This window comes from Arvicanthis niloticus, chromosome 5 (genome assembly GCF_011762505.2).
Source record: "Arvicanthis niloticus isolate mArvNil1 chromosome 5, mArvNil1.pat.X, whole genome shotgun sequence".
NCBI lineage: Eukaryota > Metazoa > Chordata > Mammalia > Rodentia > Muridae > Arvicanthis > Arvicanthis niloticus.
The window spans coordinates 22,595,238-22,617,909 of NC_047662.1; the positions used below are offsets into that span (position 1 = coordinate 22,595,238).

At 49.5% G+C, this 22,672-nt stretch overlaps 2 protein-coding genes across 2 annotated transcripts in view; one reads left to right on the top strand and one right to left on the bottom strand.

Annotated features, from left to right (window-relative positions):
• The first annotated feature begins 228 nt into the window (after positions 1 to 228).
• The window catches only part of Oprd1 (opioid receptor delta 1), a 33,392-nt gene continuing 10,948 nt past the window's right edge, over positions 229 to 22,672 (top strand). Inside the window, exon 1 of the mRNA XM_034502914.2 lies at positions 229 to 591. Coding sequence (XP_034358805.1) covers positions 365 to 591 — 227 coding nt within the window. The 5' untranslated portion in view covers positions 229 to 364. The remainder of the gene's footprint in view (positions 592 to 22,672) is intronic.
• On the bottom strand, positions 6,308 to 7,297 carry LOC117708919 (testis-expressed protein 19.2-like). Its single transcript, XM_034502915.1, has one exon. It carries the CDS (start codon positions 7,295 to 7,297, stop codon positions 6,308 to 6,310), a length of 990 nt encoding a protein of 329 aa, XP_034358806.1.

The following is a 22,672-nucleotide window of genomic DNA, read 5'->3' on the forward strand; positions in this document are numbered from 1 at the left end:
TCTTCTGACTCCGAAGTGGTACGGGGGTGGGGCGAGAGGCCGGGCCGGGCTGGGGGCGCCTGGAGTCAGCGGAGCCCAGGCAGGGAGCACGCGGGAGGCCTCTCCGGCCCAGCGCGGAGCCCGGTGGTGCAGCGCCCGCCCCCGATCGCCGGCGCAGACTGGCGGCCGCCTCCGGACCACGTGGTGCGCGCGGCGGCTCCGGGCTCCCCGGGCTTGGGCGAGCGCTGCTGGCGGCCGACCGGGCGGAGGAGGCGGGAGCCAGCGCTGCAGTCTGCGGCGTCGGGGCCGTAGCCTCCGTTTTCCGCGCGCCACTCGCTGGGTCCCTGCGCCCAGGGCGCACGGTGGAGACGGACACGGCGGCGCCATGGAGCCGGTGCCCTCTGCCCGTGTGGAGCTGCAGTCCTCGCTCCTCGTCAACGTCTCGGACGCCTTCCCCAGCGCCTTCCCCAGCGCGGGTGCCAATGCGTCGGGGTCGCCGGGCTCTCGGAGTGCCTCGTCCCTCGCCCTGGCCATCGCCATCACCGCGCTCTACTCGGCTGTGTGCGCCGTGGGGCTGCTGGGCAACGTGCTCGTCATGTTTGGCATCGTCCGGTGAGTCAAGTCGGCCGAGGGCGTCGGGGGGTTTGATCCTAGGGTCAGAGTGGACACTACGGTTTGTAGACCAGGATACCCAACCCAAGAACTCCCCGGGTTCTTGAATGCTCTGCATAGGGGCTAGGCCCTCTGAGATGATGAAGACGGGGGCTCTCGTGTGTGTGTGTGTGTGTGTTTGTGTGTGTGTGTGTGTGGTGTTTGTGTGTGCGCGCGCGCAGGCGCGCACCCTTACACTAGCCTAACTACATAACATTTAATCATCCTTGACATCTCTTTGCTTCTGCATCAGGGAGGTGGGACAGTTTGGCAACACTTTGTGTATCTGCCACGCACACAGTTTGTGATTGGGCAGTTTGACAGTAGCATGTGTGTTTGGTCCTCTGAAACCTTACAGGGGTGAGATGAGGTACACAATTACCTAGGTCTTTGGGGCATATAAATGGAATAGGCTGTCTGCTCCGGGCTGTGGGGACACTCCCCAAATCACATTTAGTAGTCATCTTCTGTGGTTGCTCTGTGTGTGCTTGGCCCAAACCATCGGTTTGTAATTCTGTATGAGACTGAGAATGTGTTTGCATTGTTTCTTGTCAAACCTCTAGAGGTCCTAGGTAAGGGAGACATCCAGGACGGCTTTAAACACCAGTCTTTGTGCTGCTTGGTCTTTGATGGAGAGCCCCATAGTTTCTGTGGACTGGCCATGGGTTCTCTCTTCTCTTCTCCAGGAGCTATATGGTCAGGAATTCGGGATATGATTCAAGGCAGGCTTATCCTCCTTGAGGCCTGGGCTACAGAGCAAGTTTAAGGCCAGCTAGAGAACATACCAAGACCCCTGCTTGGAGTAAGAGAGAAGAGGGAGAGAAAGGAAGAAAGAAAGATAAACAGATAGATAGAGAGATAAAATGAGATTATTAATAGGGGCTTTAGGGGGTCACAGGATGCAGCTTAGTTGATAGCTTGTGCATGCATGAATCCCTGGGTTCAGTCCCTAGCACACCATATAAACTGGACATGGTGGTCCATAGCTGTAATCCCAGCCCTAGAAGTGTTGAAGGAGAACACTCAGAAGTTCAAAGTCATGTCTGGTTACATAGAGAATTTGAGGCCAGTCTAGGATAAATGGCTTGGGATATAGTTAAACGGTAGAGCACTTACCTCCTAAGGTGCAGGGCTGAGGACTGCTTAAATTAACAAAGCAAGATGTCTCCAACTCATCTGTACCTGTGGGCACACTGATGTAAATAAAGCATCCCCTCCAGACTCCATGCCGAGGTACGGGCTCATAGCAGGCTCCACATTATAAAGTATGCAAATGAAAGGTTTTGGTTTTTCCCTCTGTCTGCAGCCAAGGTGCCAGGGGCCCGCTGAGATGAGTTCTCAAGCCAGACCTTTGAGATTTGGGAGCGCTAAGACCCTGTCTTGTTTAGACAGCATGTGTCTCTTGCCTCTGTCCCCTCTCTTGCTCGGATTAGCAGTTCAGGTCCTAGACTCACATCCAGAAGACATTCTATAAAGATGGCACAGTGCAGAGATAAAGGTCACGGCCATGGAGCAGGTGGTGCCGGGTTTCTGTCCCAACTTCAACATGTCCTAACAATGTGGCTCTGGCCAAACAGTTCAACTTCCCCAAGCCTCAGTTACCTCATTTGAATAGTCTGTTGGGGCCAGGCAGTGGTGGCGTGCCTTTAATCCCAGCACTCGGGAGCAAAGGCAGGCAGATCTCTGTGAGTAGTCCAAGATCAGCCTGGTCTATAGAGCGAGTTCCAGAACAGCCAAGGTTACACAGAGAAAACAACCCTTCCCAACCCCCCTGTCACCCCCCCCCAAAAAAAACCCCACAATAGGCTGTTGGGAAGATTAAACGGAGTCATGCAGGTAGTGGCCTAGTAGGCACCTGGAGGCATCCTAGGCCTCTGGTGTGTGTTGGAGTCCGGATTAACCAGCACACCTGCAGCTGCTGCAGGTGTGCAGCGTGGGCAGCTGGGGCCTGGTTGTCTGTCTGTAGTTTCCACAGTGGACCCTGTCTCCTGTCCTGCAAGGGCACACATTTTGTCAGACAACAAATATAACAATAATAATTGTTGGAGCTAATCATCACCAGCCTCAGGTTGGTTTCTTTTTTCTTTCTTCTTTTTTTTTTTTGGGGGGGGGGGGAGGGGGGCGGAGTAAAGCCTTGGCTGTATTTGCTATGTAGAACCAGGCTGGCCTTGAAGTCACCTCATAGAGATCCACCTACCTTGCCCCTCCCATCTCCCTCCCCACCCCTAGTACTGAAATTAAAGGCATGTACCTCCACACCTAGGCATGAGAGCCCTGATGCCCAGACTCTGAGCACAAACCTCACGTGGCCTCTGTTAGGGAACAGCCATGCTTCAGAGACCCAAGGGTAGTTGCGACTCTAGGACCAACTGCAGCTTCCTAGGGCTGTAAGATCTAGGGCAGGGACTTGATTTAGCCAGAAGAGGTGATGCCTGGACTGAGAGGTGTCCCAGATGCTGCAGTTGGCTGTATGGAGAGGTGGGGTGGGGCATCTCAGACTGTGAGAGGTCCAGCAGGGAGCAGAGGGTTTCACCTGGGGCCTGGGTGGCCATGAAGGCAGAAAGGCTGCAGGACAAAGTCATGAAAACCATAAATGTGGTGTCCTTCTCCTGGGGGTTATCAGGATCTTCAGAAGCGGAAGGGTTGTTGGGATTGCTGGAAGCAGAGGCGTCTGCTGTGTTCTGAGCTTCAGTAATGCCTGGAGTCAGTTTGAGCCTACTGTCTTAGTCTCTGCCGGTCACAATTCCCAAGAAGTTGCAGATATTGGAGGAGTGTCACAGAGCATAGAGACTAGGGGGAGATCAGGGCAAAAGGAGTGAGACCCTGAGGGGAGGCTTGGAGACAGGCCAGGGTGTCGGGACAGGCGGTGTGCAGGGCCTCTGGCTGCTAGTCTGGATGTGGAATTGGAGTCTGGACAGGTTCTTGGTCCCAAGCTTGGGCCAGCCATGCTGGGATAGCCAAGGGGCTTTGAGTGTCAGGGGTGTCAGGAGAGCCATCTGTGAAGAATGGTGGTTAAGAGGATGGGTCTGGTGAAGGGGTGGACTGGGCAGGCAGAAAGCAGGTGTCACAGAATCAGAGGCTAGTGCCAAGAGATAGGAGGAGACCTAGACTGGTAACCGAAACCCCTGTCTCCAGCCTCCTTAACCTCTCTCTGAAACCCAAGCCTGTTAGACCTAACAAGAAGGTGGAAACTGGCCCAATGACTTTGGATGAAGCAAAACAGGAAGAGTGGAGAGTGAGCTGAGGTCTTGCCCAGAATCTGCCGTTTCCTAGGTCTTAGGATCATTCCCTGAGGAGTGCATGAGTCACAGACCACAGTAGAGTGAGTGGGAGGAGTCACCAAGGACACCGAATCTCTCCGAGCTTCTCCTGGGATCTAAGGATTCTCTAACTTGCACTTCAGTCTGACAGTGAGACCTTCTCTTCTCATTCATAGACTAGGACACGAGCTCAGAGGTAGCAAGTGCCTCTCACCGCGAAGGAGTCACAAACTCAGCTTTTGTTCTGAGACAGGGTCTCCTGTAGCCAAGGCTGGTCCCAACTTGCTACATCGTTGAGGATGAATGTTAACTTCCCTTCTTCCCTTCTCATCTACCACTCAAGTAATAGGGTTACAGACACACACCACCATGCCCATCTTAGACTTGGTCTTTCTGAGTCCCCAAACCACACCTTAACCACTCTGCCCGTGCTAGGCTTGAGATGCACGGAGAGAGGAGGCTAGGGTTATGCACATCTCAAGGCCTCAGTATTTGATACCAGCAGCTGTAAACCTGGACATTAGAGCCACACAGGGGCCATAACACTGTGTCCATCACACAGTGACCATCACATGGTGAACAATCATACAGTGGCCATTACACAATGACCATCGAATAGTGACCATCATCAGACAGTGGCATTTTCTAAGAGAGTGAGCTTAAACAATACATGTATTATCTCTCTGTGCCTCAGTATTTTGCTCTGTGGAATGGGAGGCTGGTAGACACTTACCGGGTGAGAGTGAGGAAGTCATGAGGTGTGAACCAGCTCCAGGTGTGTTTATTAGCTGTTCAGAAGCAGTATGTGTAAAGCTGGCCCTGTAGGGGAGGGGTAAGGTCCCCCCTCATTCACTCAGTCAACATTTATTAAGCTGTGGAGAAGCTCTGGCTGGATGCTACAGGGAAACTTTATCAGGTCGCTGTTAGAAGCTTTCTTTTATAATAAAGATAACTAGAGAGTTATTTCAGGACCTAAGAAGACCTCTCGGGAGAGGTTGATGTTATCCATAATCCTATGACAGAGAAAAGCTTAGTCATTTATGTGCATTTCTTTTCCATCTATGCTTCTACACACACACACACACACACACACGCACGCACGCACGCACGCACGCACGCACACACACACACACACATTTGTCTTCATGAAATTAGAATTGCATAGGGAAATCAGGATCCAGTCATAAGGATTTTGCAAAATTGTGTGAATGACAATAATAGGGAGATTTTACTCGGTAGCCCACACTGGGCTTGAGTTTCTGATCATCCTGCCTTCTAAGCTAGCCTGAGCTGCAAAATTGAAACCTTGTTTTAAAATAATGAAACCAAAGGGATAAGGGAAACCGGGTTTTTTTGTTTGTTTGTTTGTTTGTTTTTTGTTTTTGTTTTTGTTTTAAAGCTGGTTTAGGGTTAGAGAGAGGGCTCAGGTGTAGACAGTGCTTTCGTCTCTTCCAGAGGACCCAGGTTCAAACCCCAGCACAGACAGGTATGGCAGCTTAACCTTCTGTAACTCCAGGCCGATGCCCTCTTCTGGCTTCTGCAGGCACTGCATGAGTATGGTGCACAGACAAACTAGCTGGCAATGCACTCACACACATAAAATAAAAATAAATATTTTTAAAAGTCCATGGATTTTGATAGCTATATTGTGAGTGTATTTATCTATTTGAGCAACTTGGATTTTTTTTTAAAAAAATGCTACTTTTATTTTTTAGAGATCTATTTATTTTATTTAAATATTTTGCCTTCATGTATGTATGTGCACCATGTGCGTGTCTGAGGTCCAAGCTGGTCAGAAGAGGGCATCAAATCTCTTGGAACTGGAGTTATGGATGGTTGTGAACCTTCATGTAGATGCTGGGAATCGAACCTGGGTTCTCAGCAACACCAACAAGTATCCCTAACCTTGGAGTCATTTTTCCATGCCTGTCATCGTCCTTTTCTTTTAATTTTTAAATTAGATTTACTTATTTAATTTTATTTAATTTATTTTTTAATGAAAACTGATAACTTTATTAAAACAGAAACATGCACAGGGCAGGAACTGAATAAGCAGCACAAGCAGTCAATTCTGAATCCCGGACTCACAGCCCCTCAGAAAGAGCCAAGCGCAGAACATAGGGGTCAACCAACCTGACTTGGTGGCACACTTCTAGTGTCCCCACCTGCAACTAGGGCAGAACTGGGGAAGGACCAGTGACCCATCCCCCATAATACATAATAGCCTTCCCCCTGCACACAAAGCTGGGCCTATTCTTCCAAACACTGAACAGTCACTAAGGACAACTAAACTAGGCTTCCCTGAGGCCTCAACCCCAGGCTGATCCAGAACTTCCCCTCAAGATGATGGATATTTTCCACAACCTGTGGCTGAGAGGCTCTTCACAGGCCCTGGGGGTGGTACAAGCATCAGTCCCTTAGTTGTGTGGATCAGGGGAAGGGGAACAGAAGCAGGGCAACTCCCTCAGAGATACAACTTCTGTGATAAGGAGCCTCTCCCCAGGCTCCCTGCTCCAGGCCTCTGGGGTGCTATTGTGCCAGGGCAAGTAAGAGTGAACCTTGAAGCCTCCCTTCCGCAGGCTGCAGTCAGCAGGGACCAGCTCCACCCCCAGCTCTGAGGACTCCAGGATGCTCAGCTTCCAGCAGTGCAGGTCCTGCTGTTCAGGTGCATTCTGCAGCTGGGCCACTCTCACCTCACCTGGGTCCAGCAACACCTGCCAGTGCTGGACACGGGTTCTCACGGCCCAGCAGGGAGTCATTGACAGCATGTAGCAGATGGCATCAAAGCCACCCAAAAGGAAAACGAACTTCAGGTCTATCAACCAAGCTTTTGCTTCCAACGGGTCCATGGGCCAGGTGGGGCTCAACTCCAATAATATAGGTTGCCCAGGAGATGGACTTACATTGAAAATATCCCACCAGGACAGAGGAGGGATGAGCCAGTGGGAGCAGGGAGAAAGGCCATCAAATCTCCAGGGAAGGGCCTGGGTCCACTCAGCATCCTCAAGACCCAGATCCAGGGGTACAGCTTCCTGAGGCCCCAGCTCAGTGGGCACGGGCTGGGGTCCCAGCCCTATCCCCTCTGCCCCTACAAGACCTGGTGCCACAGCCCCAGAATCTGCTGAGACAGAGATGCCATGTGGCAGATGACCTTGGGCCTCTCCCCAGCTAAGCCCGGGCCATTCCTCAGGCTCAGACCCTGTCTCTGAGAGCTCCATGGGTTCAGAATCCCACACTTCCTTTTCCCAGTCTCCCATCTCCAGCATGTTCTTAACGACCAGGAAAGCTGCCTTGAAGCAAGCAAAGCAGATCTTCATCTGTTCTCCATGGACAAGCTGGTACAGCCAGGCTCGATAGAGGGAGGACATGCCCCTGGCCCCATGGCGAACACTGACTGGGGGACACATGGCTAGAAAGTCTCTCTGCAGCTAAGTGGACACACAGAGGAAGACTTGCTCGATGGGTCTCTGGAGGTCAGGTCAACAGGACCATAGACGCTCTCAGGAGAAGCAGGCAGGCCTGAGCTTCTAGAAAGTTCCTCAGCTTCACGCTTGCTACAATGTCTGGCGAGCTCTCTGACCGAGCTCCCAGGTAGCCAGCTAATGGATGCCAAACCAACGTTCTCTGCCACTTATTTAATTTTATGTGTGAGTGTTTTACTTGCATGTTTATACATGTACCACATGCATGCCTGGTTCTTGTGGAGACCAGAAGAGGGCATCACATCCCATGAAACTGGAGCTACAGGTGGTTGAGAACCACCCAGTGGGTGCTGGGGATTGAGCCTGGAGCCTCTGGAGGAACTATTGTGCTCTTAAATGCTGAGGCATCTCTTCAGTGTAGAGTGGGCTCCTTGGGGTATTCTTTCTTGTTGGGGGAGGACATTCAAGACAAGGTTTCTATGTGTATCCCTGGCTGTCCTGGGACTCACTCTGTAGACCATGCTAGCCTCAAACTTGGAGAACTGCCTGCCTCTGCCTGAGTGCTGAGACTGAAGGTGTGTGCCACCCTGCCTGGCTTCTAGGACTGTTTTGAACATTTGTGGTTGTAGATTCCTTCCATCATTTCTGTATAGACTTTTCCCTTTTCCTGCAGTCAGACAGACCTCTTTAAGGAAGAACTGGCTGCTGTCCTGTATGGAGAGCTTCCTGTGGCTGAAGAGATAAAGCAGACACTAGAAAGCCACCAGTTGAAGTTTGGTGCCAGAGATTCAGATAGATGGAGAAAAGATAAGACAGGTAAAAATTCAGGCTTCCTCACCCAGCTGGGATCACAAGAATAAGTCTCAGGCGTTGTGACCCAAGGACTCATCCCCTGCGCACACACCCCTGCCAGATGTCTAGACTTTGAGAGGCAAGGGAAGGCATGATTTCATTAAACTCAGGATCCTGGGACTTTGAAATCAAATTGGCCACCCAGAATATCCTCACATGCACAGGAAGGGGGGGTAATCGCAGGGTAGAACAGAAAGCCCGGCTTAAATTAGCAAGTTACCAACATGCAGGCTGATGCAGCCCAGTTTCCAGTTGCGGGCTGCAGGGTGCGGTGGGGTGTCTGGCTGTGCTCTACTGATGTATAGCTTCCAGCACAGCTGCAGAAATCAGTGGCTTTGTCTCAGGCCTGGAAGAGCGTGTAAAGAAGCTCATCCTCCACCACTTTCCTAGCCTCTGTGATGAGTGACAAGGCAGAGCTTCAACTTCAAAGTCCGGCGAGGTCAGAAGAATTCCTACTCTGGAAATGCCAGGGGCTCAGTATTAAGAACGCTTGTAGCGGGGGCAGTGTGTATGTGTGTGTGTGTGGGGGGGGGGGAGCTGGGGCCTGGAGAGATGGCTCAGAGGTTAAGAGCAGTGGCTGCTCTTCCAGAGGTCTTGAGTTCAATTCCCATCAACCACATGGTGGCTCACAACCATGTGCAATGAGTTCTGATGCCCTCACCTGGCATGAAGGCATACATGCAGACAGAGCACTCATATATAAAATAAATTAAAAAAAAAAAATAGAACCCTTGAAATTCTTCTGGAGAATACCAGTTTAATCCTCAGGTCCCAACTCGGGAGTTTCCAGTTCCCTGTAACTCCAGCCCCTGGGACCTGACACACTCTTCTGGCCTCTGTAGGCACTTATACACATGTGTGAGCACACACAGGTACATACACACAAATAACCTTTTAAAGATTTATTATTTTTATTTATGTGGACAGATATTTGTTTTTCATGTGTGTCTATATCACATACGTGGTTGGTCCTATCAGAACTCAGAAGAGCATCAGATCTTCTGAAACTGGAATCACAAATGGTTGTGAGCCACCATGTGGTTGCTGGGAATCAAACTCAGGCCCTCTGGAAGAGCAGCCACTGCTCTTAACCACTGAGCTATCTCTCCAGTCCCAACCCTTTTATATAAAAAAATCTTAAAAGCAACAAAACCCTCAGCTGCATTTATACCTTTGAACCCAGAATTTGGGAGACAGAAGCAGGCAGATTTCTGTGAGTTCCAGGCCAGCCAGGACTACAGAGTATGACTCTGTCTCACAATAGAACCCAAACCAACTGCAGCAAAGAAACCCTGAGCCTCTTTCCTCCTCAGGAGTAACACTGTTACCAAGTGCAAGGACTTGAAACATTGAACATTTACTTAATTAATAAAAACCATTAAGGATTACATTCATTTAGAGGTTGGAGAGACGGCTCAGTGTTTAGGAATACTTACTGCTCTTGTAGAAGACTCAGGTTCTGTTCCTAGCGCTCACATGGGGATCATAACTTCCTGTAAATTCAGTTCCAAGGGACCTGACGCCCTCTCAGACTTCCAATGGGCTGCTGCACACCCATGGTGCACATAAATTCACATAGACAAAACATATACATACACACACAAAAACAAACATTTTTAAAAATATATTTTTTTATTTTTATTTATTTATTTTTTTTGCGTGTGGGGTAGCGTGTTAAGGTTTGGTCTTGGCTATGTTTCCTAATGCTAAATACTGGCCCCAAGGCCTGGTTGTGTACACAAAGTGATGCTATGTGACTTTGCTCCTTAATTTAAAACTATTGGTTGAATACAGATACAGGCAGTCTATCGCTGGGCAGAAGAGAGGTAGGTAGAGTTTTGGTTCCCAGCTTTAGATCTGAGGCAGGATCACAAGACAGACAGAGAAGAAAATGGAGAGAGAAGACCCCATGGGGTAAGAATCTTGAAAACATGGCCATGGGGGCTGGCCAATTGGAGTTAAGAGCCGCCCAGATGGAACATGGCAAGTCATAACTCAGGGTTATTGATTGGGAAGTAGATAGTAATGGCTTAGAGGGTAGAGATCTGCCCAGGTCTAGCTCTTTAAAGGTTTATTATAAATATAAATGTTGTTATATGTCTTTTATCTGGGAACTGAAGGACCAAAGGCAGGATAGAGAGCCCAGATTGAGATTAAATATTTACTACAACAGTAGCGTGCATGAAAAAAGAAAGTGGAGGCGGAGTGAGAGGAGGCGGAGCAAGAGGGGGCGGAGCAAGAGGGGGTGCCCTTGGGATGGAGATGGCTCAATAGTTCAGGGAATCAACTGTTCTTCCAGAGAACCTGGGTTCAATTCCCAGCACCCACAGTTGGCTCACGGTTGTTTGTAACTCTAATTCCAGGAGATCGGATACCCTCTTTTGGCCTCCATGGGCACCAGGAATGCACGTGGAATAGACATACATGTAGGCCACTTGATATACACACTAGGCAGTGGTGGCACACGCCTTAATCCCAGCAGCACTCGGGAGGCAGAGGCAGGTGGATCTCTGTGAGTTTCAAGCCAGCCTGGTCTACAGAATGAGTTCCAGGGCATGCAGAGAAACCCTGTCTTGGAAAACCAACCAACTAACCAACCAATCAACCAACCAATCAACCAACCAAACTAAAACCCTACCTACACACAAAATAAAAATAATTGAGTTAACTTCTAAAACAACCACAAAAAGATTTAAAGAGTAAAAGGAATGGGTTCTTTTTAAAATTTACTTGAGACAGAGTCACTTAGGTCAGACAGTAGCCTGACTCTCTGTGTAACAGGATGATTACAGTGATGTCCCACCCCTCCCCATAGTACAACTCCCCTGTTGTACATAGGGCAGTTCTGGGGACCTCTGACACTGTCATCCAGACCTACAGAACCCCAGATTTCCTAGGGCAGTGCCAGCCGCTGGAGAGGTGGCTGAATGGATTCAGGTCCAAGTCTCTTGCTGAGCCTGTTTTTTTATCCGTGAACTGAGTGAGGCAGTAAATTACTGCATATGCAGTGGGTGGCATCCTCCTGTCGGCAGCTTTTCCAGAGTTTGAGACACACTTCCAGAAACTGTAACAAAGCAAGGGCAGAGACACAGTTCCTGCCCTCTGAGAGCTGCCATTTTAACAGAGAAAAGATAGACAATAGAAAACACATGGTTAGGGGCGTGGTTCAGTTGAAGGAGCGGCTTGCTTAACCTGCCGGGAGGCCCTGTGTTCAATTCCCAGTCCCATACCACCTATGAGTGGTGTTGTACAATTGAAGTTTCAGCTTTTGGGAGTTGGAGGTTCAGAAATTCAAGGGGGGGGGGGCGGCTAAAGAAACCACACACCCTCCACAGGCAATCAAGAAAACTAAAACAGGCAAAGAAGATGGGGTGGAGGGAATACCTCTGTATGTGGGAAGTGACAGTTGAGCAGAGGCGGGCTTGGGAGGAAGAGCATTTTAGGCAGAAGTCGATGCCTGTGTGCCCTGATGAGGCTTGTGTGGCCCTCAGCCTGACTCCTACAAGAAGGGTTGGTGCTATGATGCTTGTGACCTGACTGCCTAGCACTTGGGACCCAGGGACAAAGGTTAAGTCAGGAGAGATAAGCCAGATAACCCTGCAGGACCTGAAGAGGAGCATCTGCTTCCCTTGGTTACAAATCTGTATCCTGCCAGAGTGCCCAGAGTGCCTGGTGATTTTCCATCACTCCTTGGGGGAGCAAGCAGAGCTGCTGGTTGGGCAGGTAGCCACGAGGCACTCCTGCTTCCTTAGGCCTGGTCACCCCACATCACCCAGGGCAGCTTAGCAGAGCCTAGTATGTGAACTTGGCCAAAACCATCACCATTAAAGGCAGACCAGCCATGCTATCCTGCTCATGGCTTAGAAGATCCAAGACACAAAGTCTGACTTAATCTTCACAACCTGCCTGAAAGCAGGATTTTTTCCCCCTTTTTTTCAAGACAGGGTTTCTCTGTGTAGCCCTGGCTGTCCTGGAACTCGCTCTGTAGACCAGGCTGGCTTCAAACTCACAGAATTTGCCTGCCCCTGTCCCCCCCTCCCCACCCAGGGCCGGGATTAATGATGTGCAACACCACTGCCCAGCCACGATGCCTTATAAAAGTTTATAAAACCTTGACCCTCATGATACAGCCTATTGCTCACATCCTTTTCTGGGTGAGGGGTGAAGAGACCCTTATTCACTGGCCCTGAGCCTAGCATGAGTCTTTATTAATTCTTCTTTTATCATTGAAAAAGAGCCAGTGGGCTTTTCTGGGGGGGGGGGAGCTTCTGTAGTTATGGGTAAGTCTGATATTCGTACAAGAGTCTCCAGGTTGGAAACTGTCTTAGTCAGGGTTTGTATTCCTGTACAAAACATCATGACCAAGAAGCAAGTTGGGGAGGAAAGGGTTTATTCAGCTCACACTTCCACATTGCTGTTCATCACCAAAGGAAGTCAGGACTGGAACTCACACAGGGCAGGAATTTGGAGGCAGGAGCTGATGCAGAGGCCATAGAAGGGTGCTGCTTACTGGCTTGCTTCCCCTGGCTTGCTCAGCTTGCTTTCTTATAGAACCCAAGACTACCAGCCCAGGGATGGCACCACCCACAATGGGTCCTCCCCACTTGATCACTGGCTGAGAAAATGTCTTACAGCTGGATCTCATGGAGGCATTTCCTCAAAGGAGGCTCCTTTCTCTGTGATAACTCCAGCTTGTTTCAAGTTGACACACAGAACCAGCCAGTCCAGAAGCCCTCCATTAAAGCTGTTGCCGCATTCCGCAGGAGACCAATTCTTCTTCCAGGGGAAGGTCTCAGTATTCTAAAGTAATACTTCATTCAGCTTAGCTTCTTGGGGGGTGGCACATTCCACAGCGTGAGTCAGAGGACAACTTGGTGGAATCACTTCTCTCCTTCCACCTTTATCTGAATTCCAAGAGTCAAATTCAGGTTGCCAGGCTTGCGTTGTTGGGTGGCAGTCACCTTTGCCCTCTGAGCCATCTCAGAGGCCCTCGGGGTTGTTCTGAAGGCCTATCGACTGCTTCGGATAGGGCTCCCACAGATGATCAAGGTTAGTCTCCTTCATTTAAACTCAGCTGATTATAAAACTCCTTCCCAGCCATACCTGACTTTGATCGCTGGATACTGTTGTTTAGCTGAACTGACGTACAAAAGTAAAGGTTAGACAGGGTTGTGTGGCCTCTTTTGACTCTCTGAGCCTTACTTTTCCCAGCTGTCTAGTTCTGGGGCCGTATTCAGGGTCATTGCTTGCTGATTCTTGTCAGGATTAAGTGCGATGACATTATTCAAGTGCCTCCTAGCTCCCATCACTTAGCGGAGGGGGGCTGGGTGACAAAGAGTGTTAAAGAACTTTCTAGTTTTGTCAGACCAGACTGCAGCCATCCATGTTGATGCCCGAGAAGAGCTGCATTGCGTTGAAGAACTCTGCCCCCTTTATAAGAGGTTCAGAATTTGTAGTTTATTAGCACTTTAGTGTGGTGGGTGCCAGGCGAAGACTTCCTTCCAGGGACCTTCCGAAAGGCCTTTATCAGTTGGGACTTGTTCCTAAGGTTGTGTCATGGAACAAGACTCCTAGTTTACCCAAGACTTCTAGGAAGGAAACCCATTCAGGTGTGAGCAGCCATCCATGCCGTATAAATGGCAAATCTCCACACATTTATCGATGAACTTTTTATTTGGGGGGGGGGATGTTAGTAGCCAAGACAGAGGCTCAAATGCCCACACACGCAGAGCAGGCAGACAACAGTGTACTCAGCTTTCATATCAAGATATATCTATATATCTTCTCAAGTCTCCAGGCTCCAGGAGAGGTTTTTTTGGAGCTATTTCTACTGGTACCTTACCTACAAGGTCCCCAGTATGTCCGTGATTGCCTGCTTCTGGAGACTTTGCCTGATGTCATGCTGGCCACAGCCATCCTGAGACCAGAGCCAAGATTGGGCCTGGGTGAGCTATCAAATTCCAGGTCAGACAGAGATTCAACCATGGATGTCATCAACCACCTCAATAAAATGAGAGGATATTGTTTTGTGTTGAATAGACTTGTAGCCAAAAACAAAAACAAAAAAACCAAAAACCAACAACAGCAAAAAACCAAAACCTTAAAAAAAAAAAAAAAAAAAAAAAAGACAGGATAGTAGCCTTGGTTGCCCTAAAACTTGCCATGTATACCAGGATAGCTTCAAACTCATCTGCCTCTGCCTCCTGAGAGCTGGGATTAAAGGCGTGTGCCATCACAGCTGACTGGCTTTACACTCTTCTTGGACTATAGGTGGGTGCCACATGGCTCCATCTTGGGAGCTCCTCCTGGCTTTATCTAACCCTGTTCACTACTTAAAGCCCCTCCCCCAACCCCATATTTGGCTGTTTCCTCTTTCTACCTCACTCACTGTGGGAATTTTGAGATCCCTTCAAATGATAGCAGAGACACAGACAAAAATCTGGGCATGTCAGGTTGGGGAAATGGTTCAGAACCCCCACAGAAACTTGTAACAGCATGCCTTTGTGACCCCAGTGCTAGGCAGAGGCAGGGGGCAGAGGCAGGGGGCAGGGTCAGGGTCAGGGTCAGGGGTCAGGGGTCAGGGGCAGAGGCAGGGGGCAGGGGGCAGGGGCAGGAGCAGGGGGCAGGGGGCAGGGGACAGGGGCAGGAGCAGGGGGCAGGGGGCAGGGGCAGGGGCAGGAGCAGAGGCAGAAAGGCAGAGAGGCAGAGAGGCAGAGAGGCAGAGAGGCAGAGAGGCAGAGAGGCAGAGAGGCAGAGAGGCAGAGAGGCAGAGAGGCAGAGAGGCAGAGAGGCAGAGAGGCAGAGAGGCAGAGAGGCAGAGAGGCAGAGAGAGAGGCAGAGAGAGAGGCAGAGGCAGGCAGATCCCACGAGCTCACAGGCCAGCAAGCCTAGCTGAAAGGTGAACTCCAGGCTCCTTGAGAGATCTTGTCTCAAAAAATAAGGTGGACAATCGATAGAGGAAGATCCTGGAAGCTGACCTCTGACCTCTGCACAAGCATCTTGGCACACACAGAGATGGTCTGTAAGTGAGGCTTTATGGTGATGGTCACTGTCTTCCCTCTATTGGGCTTCTTCTCACGGGCTTTTCCCTATCTCTCTGGCTTCTCCCCCATTTCTGGCTCCTCCTCTGTTTCTGGCTTCTCTTAGAGCAGAAACTGTATTTCCTTCATCCTTTACCCTGTTCCTAGCTCGCTCGGGCCCTGGTTCTTAGAAGCCATCACCAAATAGTTCTTAAATCTCTAACGGGCACTACAGTAAAAGTTACGGGGCTCTACAATAGAAACCCACCAGCCACTAGATAAAAGGGACAGGAGTGGTGCTAGAACGGCAGGCCACCACCCCTCCAGGGCAACCACTGTCTTTTCACTTACTTTACTTCACTTTACTTTGTTACTTAAGTAACGCTCTCCTTCAGGGAGCTTTTCTCTGATGGTTGGCAGCAGTGACTCCTGGTGTCCCCATCAAAGCAGGGACCGGATGCTGTTCTCCACCCCCTCTCTATCCCTTCCTTCTGTGTGCTGTCTATCTAACCCTGGGCAGCGTATGTACTAAGCAGCTGTCCTACCACTGACCACACCCGAACCTCCATGTTCTATTTCAAACACTCGACTACTCATCTCTCTGTGTGTTCCTATGAGTAGGTGGGGTGGGGGAGTCTGGCACATATGGTTTGTAGGAGGGTCATGCCCTGTTTCTGGAAACCCAGGCACTGATTTCCACACTGAAGGACTCTCTTTGACTCTCTCTCTCTTCATCCCCCACCCCCACAGACATACACACACACACACACACACACACACACACACACACACACACACAGACACACTCAGGTACACACACAGACATACACACACAGACACATAGACACATACACACAGACACCCACACCCACACAAACACACACAGACAACACAGACACACACACACCTAGTATCAGCCTCAGAGTGTCATGCCTCAGGAACTAACCACCTTGTTTTATTGAGATAGGCTTGCTTACTGGATCCTGAGACGCAAAGCCTTGGCTCGGGCAGGCTGGTACTTAGCCAGTAAGTCCCAGCAAATCTGTCTGTCTTGTGTCTCTGCACCACCACACCTGGCTTGTTTCTGTGGCTCCTGGGGATTGAATTCAGGTCCCCATGCTTACACAGAACACACTTTACTAACTGAGCCATCTCTCCAGCCCCAGATTCTGCTCTCTTGGAGCTTCCATGGTATCTGAATACAGTTCACCTCACAATCCAGCCATCCGTAAGCCTGGTCAGGGTCAGGGAAGGGAGAACTCTTTGAATGTGCTCTGGGTTTCCAATGGAAGCTAGGCCTTTGGCCTGGTTATTGCTAAGTGTAGCCTGGCAGGTCTCTCCACTCACGTTCCACTCGGGGGCCTTTTGCTTCTGCGTCCTAACCATAATCTTCCCCTTGATAAGCTCGCTGGGCTTCATTATAATTAAGCACTTTCCTTCCCCCAGTTCTGCCAAAACTGAGACAGCTAATTAATTTCTGGCCAAGTGCCATCCCTCTTAAGTGGTGGGCAGGGACTCGGCTTGCAGTCCTCGCAGTCCTCGCAGTCCTTGCTGCCCGGCCAGGCTTGTTTTGTCCTTTGGGGGAGCAATCACCCTTTGTGTGCAAATAGAGGGAGCTTCAGCTGGACCCCTGACTGCTGGCACTGGCTTTGTTGACTCCTCTCTGTTCCCTCTCGGTATACCCAGCCTCTGGGGTCACTGCTGTAGCACATTTGTAAAACAAAGGGGTTGAACTTTACCCCTGGGAGAACCTTAGGGCAGTGGCTAGGAATCTGAGTTTAGAATCCCAAGAACCCTCCAGAGACCTAATTTAAGGCCTGCTAGTCAGTTTCACTTCTCCACCCCTCAACCTTCTCCACACGTAAAAGGGAGGTAACATGCTCCTCTTACGATGGTTCAGCTGGAGAATGAGTGATCTGTGCTCCCAGCACGTAAGCCATCCACAAGTGGCTGGGTCATTGTGCTGCCCACCTTTAATCCCAGCTGAGGCAGGTAGATCTCTTGAGTTCAAGGCCAGCCTGCTCTACAGAGTGAATTCCAGGACAGCCAGAGCTACACAGAGAAAAATCTGTCTCGAAGAACCAAGGCAAAACACACCAAACCAAACAGAGAGTCTGCACATGAGACACGCAGCCAACTCCCTTTCCTTTCAGCGTCAGTAATCTGTATGCACAGGTCTATCCTCACAGTACTCTGGAGGACTACACGGTCAAGGGTAACCTGGGCTACAGGGTAAAACCCTGTTTCAGGCAGCAACAGCATGTCCCTGTGCCTGTTTTTAAACAAACAAACAAACAAACAAACAAACAAACAAGCAAACAAAAAAACAAAACTCACCTCCAGAAGCTTCTAGAATTTCTTCTTTCGGAAGGCTAGAGGCTTAAACTCAAGGTGTGGTCAGGCTCTGAGAGGAATCCTCCCTTTGCTGACCTGGGGCTCAGCAGTACTCATCACCCTTGGCCTCTGTCCTCATAAGGGCTTGTTCTTTACTCCCTCATGTTCATCTCTGTGTGTGCATCCTCTCTTCGACTTATAAGAGAGGTGGGGCGTGGCTGAGCTGGTGAAGGGACTCACTGCTAAACCTGATGATGCTGAGTCCAAAAGATGGAAGGAGAAAAGTCACTCCTAAGAGCTGTCCTCGGACCTCCATGTGCACAATATGCCATTCACTGCCCCACTCCCACCCCAAATAAATAAATAAACATTTAAAAAAAAAAAAAAACCCAGGGAGGCTGGAGAGACAGCTCAATGGTAAAGGTTGAACATGGTCAAGGTCTTGGGTTTAATCCCAGGGTCACAAAGAAACAAAACTTTAAATAGGAATAGAACTTAGACAGGAGATAGCTCAGTGCTTTTCTGTACCCAAGGCCCTAGTCTCAATATCAGTGTTGTGGGGAGGGGCTTAGGACCCAACCTAACCTAGTATGGTCATTGTCTCCCCACATTGCCAGGTCACGAGTGTTGGCATGGAATCCTGGGCATGGTATTTAATTCAACCTCCACACCGAGGCTGACCTTCCTCCACAGTTAGGGAAGTGTGACAGTGATTTCACAGGGTTGAGCAAATGAGACAATCTATGTCAATATCATGATCTAGCCTGATGGAATGCATCAGGTACATGTCACTGTCACAGCACAGTGGAGGTGGCAATGGCTGTTACAGATTGCCGTCCGTGGAACTACCCTGGGTTGCTCAATGACCAGACCTGGGAGCCCTTGGGAACTGACTGGGTTGACACCTGAGAGCCTGGAACTTGCTGGAGGCCCTGGAGGGCTGGACAAGACCTTGGATTTCTGCAGAGTCTTAGCCTCCAGGCTCAGAGAAGGAGAAAGCTCAAAGCCTCCCAGAGGTCAGGAGACCGGATTCTGTTTGGCCTTGTGCAGCTTCTCCAGGCCTCACTTCCATTATTTGTAAAGTAGGTGTGGTCTGACCTCCCTGAGATCAGAACCTCTTCCAGTCTGAAGGTCAGACACCAGGCTCTGTGTTCTGAAATCCCAAGTTCAGAGTAAAGGTACTGACAGAGCTGTATCCCTCTCCCCAAACCCCATCCATTGGGAGGGGTCTTTCCTTGCCTTTTCCTTGGGAAAAGGTTCCTGGAACCTCAGAACCAGAAGGAATGTTTAAAGTGGGGGAGTACTTGTGGTTCCAGACAATTCCCATCTGGGAACAGGGGCCTCCAGCTCCTGGAAGCTCCAGGCTTTGTCTGCAAATGCCCTTTTCCCAATCGCCTCACATTGCAGGGGACACTCCTGCAATGAATCTCACTATGGGGGAGGGAGTGTCCACCTCAGTCCTCAGCCTGCATCATGGAAGGACAGGGAACAGGGAATTTCTGGACTCTTAAGTATAAATTTAAACCGAGATCCCATGATCCCATGAGCAGAGCCAGGCAGAGTATTGGCAGGTGAGGAGAGATTGTTTGCTTGATTTCCTTCTTCCATGGTACTGGGGGAGGGGGCATTCAGGCTGGAGGAGGGGCTGCCTTTGAGACATGCAGTTGCAAGGTCATAAGAGAGAACTAACTTGGATGTTCTGTGAGGTGCCCTGACAGTGGGATGAAGCGTTCCCCCCCATTTCCCCCTTTCCCCCACCTTCCCCGCCACAGACCGCCTTCCTGGACAGAACTTGTCTGGCGCACCTGCTAATCCCACTTTGAATATTCCTCTGGCTCTGAGGCTCCAGGAATTTTATCCCAAGGATCTCATCAGTTAGTCGTGCCTGCAGAGATTTGATCACAGTCTTATTTATGATAGCAGGAGAGTGGAAAGGGCCTTCACATCCTTCTGCGGAGGATTTCCAGTTGACTTTATTTGGGATTCATAGGTGAGAGTAATTTATCCCAGTCTAGTCGGTTTGTCTGTCTTCATTTATTGAGGCAGCATCTTCTGCATCTTATCAGTCTCAAACTCTCTGTGCATCCGAGGATGACTCTGCTTCCTGAGTGCTGGGACTACAGGCCTGTGTCACCACTCCTGGCTCACTCAGTCTCAGGGTTTGAACCCAAGACTTCGGCACGCCAGGCAAACACTCTCCCAGCCTACACCTTTCTGAGACAGGGTCTCACTATGCAGCCTCACTCTGCGCTTGAACTCATGACCTTCTTGCTTCAGCTTTAAGTGTTGGGCTTACAGGCCTGTCCTGCCAGGCGTGGACCACTGTCTGTGTTTTGTATGGTCCTTGAGCTAAAATTTTCTTTTTTATGTCTTTGCATAACTGGAGGCTGGAGAGATGGCTCAGCAGTTAAGAGCACTGGCTTCTCTTCCAGAGGACCCAGGTTCTATTTCTAATGCCCACACGGTGCCTCACAAATGACTGTAACTCCAGTTCTGGGAATGTGATGGCCTTTTCTTGGACTCTTCAGGTACCAGGCCCACCAGTGGTACACAGACATACATGCAGGCAAAATCCACTCATACACATAAAAAAAGGAGGAGGAGGAGGAGGAGGAAGAGGAGAAGGAAGAAGAGGAGGAAGAGGAGAAGTATATAAGCCAGAGACCTAATGGGCTTTCAATAATGACTATTATTTATCTAATATTTACTCTCTGGTCCTGTGCAGAAAATGCCTGGTAACCTCTGAACTGTAAAGCAACCATCAAAAATTATATTACTTCATATATGAATACGGAAAAATGGCCACAACATTTTACTAAGCGATTATGGCAGTCTTTGAGCATTCTATGACGATCTGACACTGATTTTACACCTTCCTCCATTCTGTGTTTGAATATTCTCCAGTAAACAGCTGTTACCTTTCAGAGTCGAAAAGGCATTTAGGAAGAATATTAATTGTAAATACTTTAGTGATCCACAGTAGGTTTGGTTGGGGACCAAAAATGTTTTTTGTGCAGGCTGAAGCCGCCGTGTTAAGTTTGCATCCTGGGGTCCCACAAGGTCGATTGGGCTGTCTCTCCTGCCGCCCTGCTGCCGCTGCTGCTGCTGCTGCTGCTGCTGCCACTGCGGTTGATTTTAGGTCTCACACCCCTGTTTTGGAGAAAAACAACATCATTACCACCCCCATTTAGTTAAAATCAAATTAGCTCCCTTGGATAAATGAGCAAAGATTTCTCTCACCACCTGCAGGGCTGATTCACTTCAGATTCAGGGCAAAGAGGACCAGGCCCTGGCATCCTTCCGGGGACCTGGGAAGGGCCAAGAGGAGGGAGGAGGGAGAAGGGAGGGATGATGAAGAACAGATGCCCTGATCTGAGCTCTTTGGTCTGTGGCTCCTTACTTCTGAAGATTAGGTACCTCGATACCATCCACTGGCACCAACAGTGAATCCCATGTGCCCCGTCTACCTGTCCTTACCCAGACTGCTGGGAGTGGGAGAGAAAAGGTCACAGTCCCTTCCTGATGTGGAAGACACAAATCTTTATATACATCCACAGACGCGTCCTGGGTACCTGTTCTGTGCTTGGTTCTGCTGTTGGTGCCAGGCTTTTAGGAGAGTGAGACAAATGCCATCCTTGCTCTTGGGATCTTGTATTTGTCAAGGAGTGTGTGAGGGACACACACATCCCACTGCATGCACAGGGGAAAGGCTAAAGCCAGAGTCCAGAGGAAATGGCGGCTTTCAGGGTAGACCACTAGGATCTCGCCACGCCTCCCCCTGACTGCGATCTCGACAAGTTCATTACCACACTTGATAAATTGAGGTCTATAATTGCTATCTACCCCGTGGAGTGCTGTGGAGATTAAATGATGTAAATGGCTATTCTGTGTGCCTGTGCACAGTAAATGTCCAATAGATGTTTATCATCTGTGGAAACAAACTGAAGCAGAGACACTCTGACTGTCCAGAAAGCCTAGACAGAGGAGAGCATTTTATGAGTAGGCCTTCTCCACCTTGTCCCCTGAGCCTGTCACTATGACTGTGATGTTATTAATAAGTCTGGTCATACCCAAACCATGAGCAGGTTGTCTCCCTATTACCCAGAGGGACCTGGAACTTATAAAAACCAGCTGAGTGCTGTGGCCTCCTGTCTGGACCCATCACCAGGGCAGGGAGAGCCCAGGTGACAGAGTGAACAACAGGGGACAATACTGGAGCAATGGGGCCATGGCTCTGAGCTCTGGGAGCTGTTAGATCTGAGTCTGAATTCTCTTGCTATCTCGTTCTCAGCCACACATCTTTGAGATCAACAGAAAGAGAGTTTTCTTTCTTTCCGTCCCCACCCACATTCCCTTTGGACAGGGTTTTACTCCGTAGCCGAGGCTGGCCTTGAACTCTTGCCAATCCTCCTGCTTCAGTCATCCAAGTGCTGAATCCATGTACTGCCAACCCAGTAGGATGGTACCAACCCAAAGTTGCGGTGTGGATGAACAGAGATGATGCTTTTGGCATAGTGCCTGGCTCATGAAAGACAAGATACTCCAAGAATTGTATTTACTTACTTATTTATTTATTTATTTATTTATATTTATTTATTTATTTATTTAGGAGACAAGGTCTTGCTAATGTAGCCTTGGCTCACTGGAACTTGCTTTGTAGATCAGACTGTTCTCAAATTTATCGAGATCTACCTGCATCTCCCTCTGAAATGCTAGGATCAAAGGCACGCACTACCATGGCCCAGTCACTCTAAGAATGTTGCTTCCAGAAAGTGCGGAGCATTGGAGACACATGCTTTTAATCCCAGCACTTGGGAGGCAGAGGCCAGCCTGGTCTACACAGTAAGCACTAGGACAGCCAGGGGTATACACAGAGAAACCCTTTCTTGAAAATCGAACAAAACCCAACTACAAACAACCGAAACAAGACAGCAAATAAACAACTAAACAGACTAGTTCCAAGAATACCTTGTACAAAAGATGGAAAGTTTTGACCATTTTTGGGCCCCCAGGATCACGTGCTCTGAATTTGTCTGGGGAGCAAATCCTTTAGATTTAGTGTACGTGAGGGCAGGTTTGAGCTGAGGAAACCCCATTCCCAGAGCCCTGGACCTCGTATGGATTCATCATGGTTCTGGTTGTACCCTGGGATTGC

Excerpts from the sequence above, each read along its gene's own strand:
- LOC117708919 (XM_034502915.1), bottom strand. The coding sequence starts at position 7,297 with ATGTGTCCCCCAGTCAGTGTTCGCCATGGGGCCAGGGGCATGTCCTCC.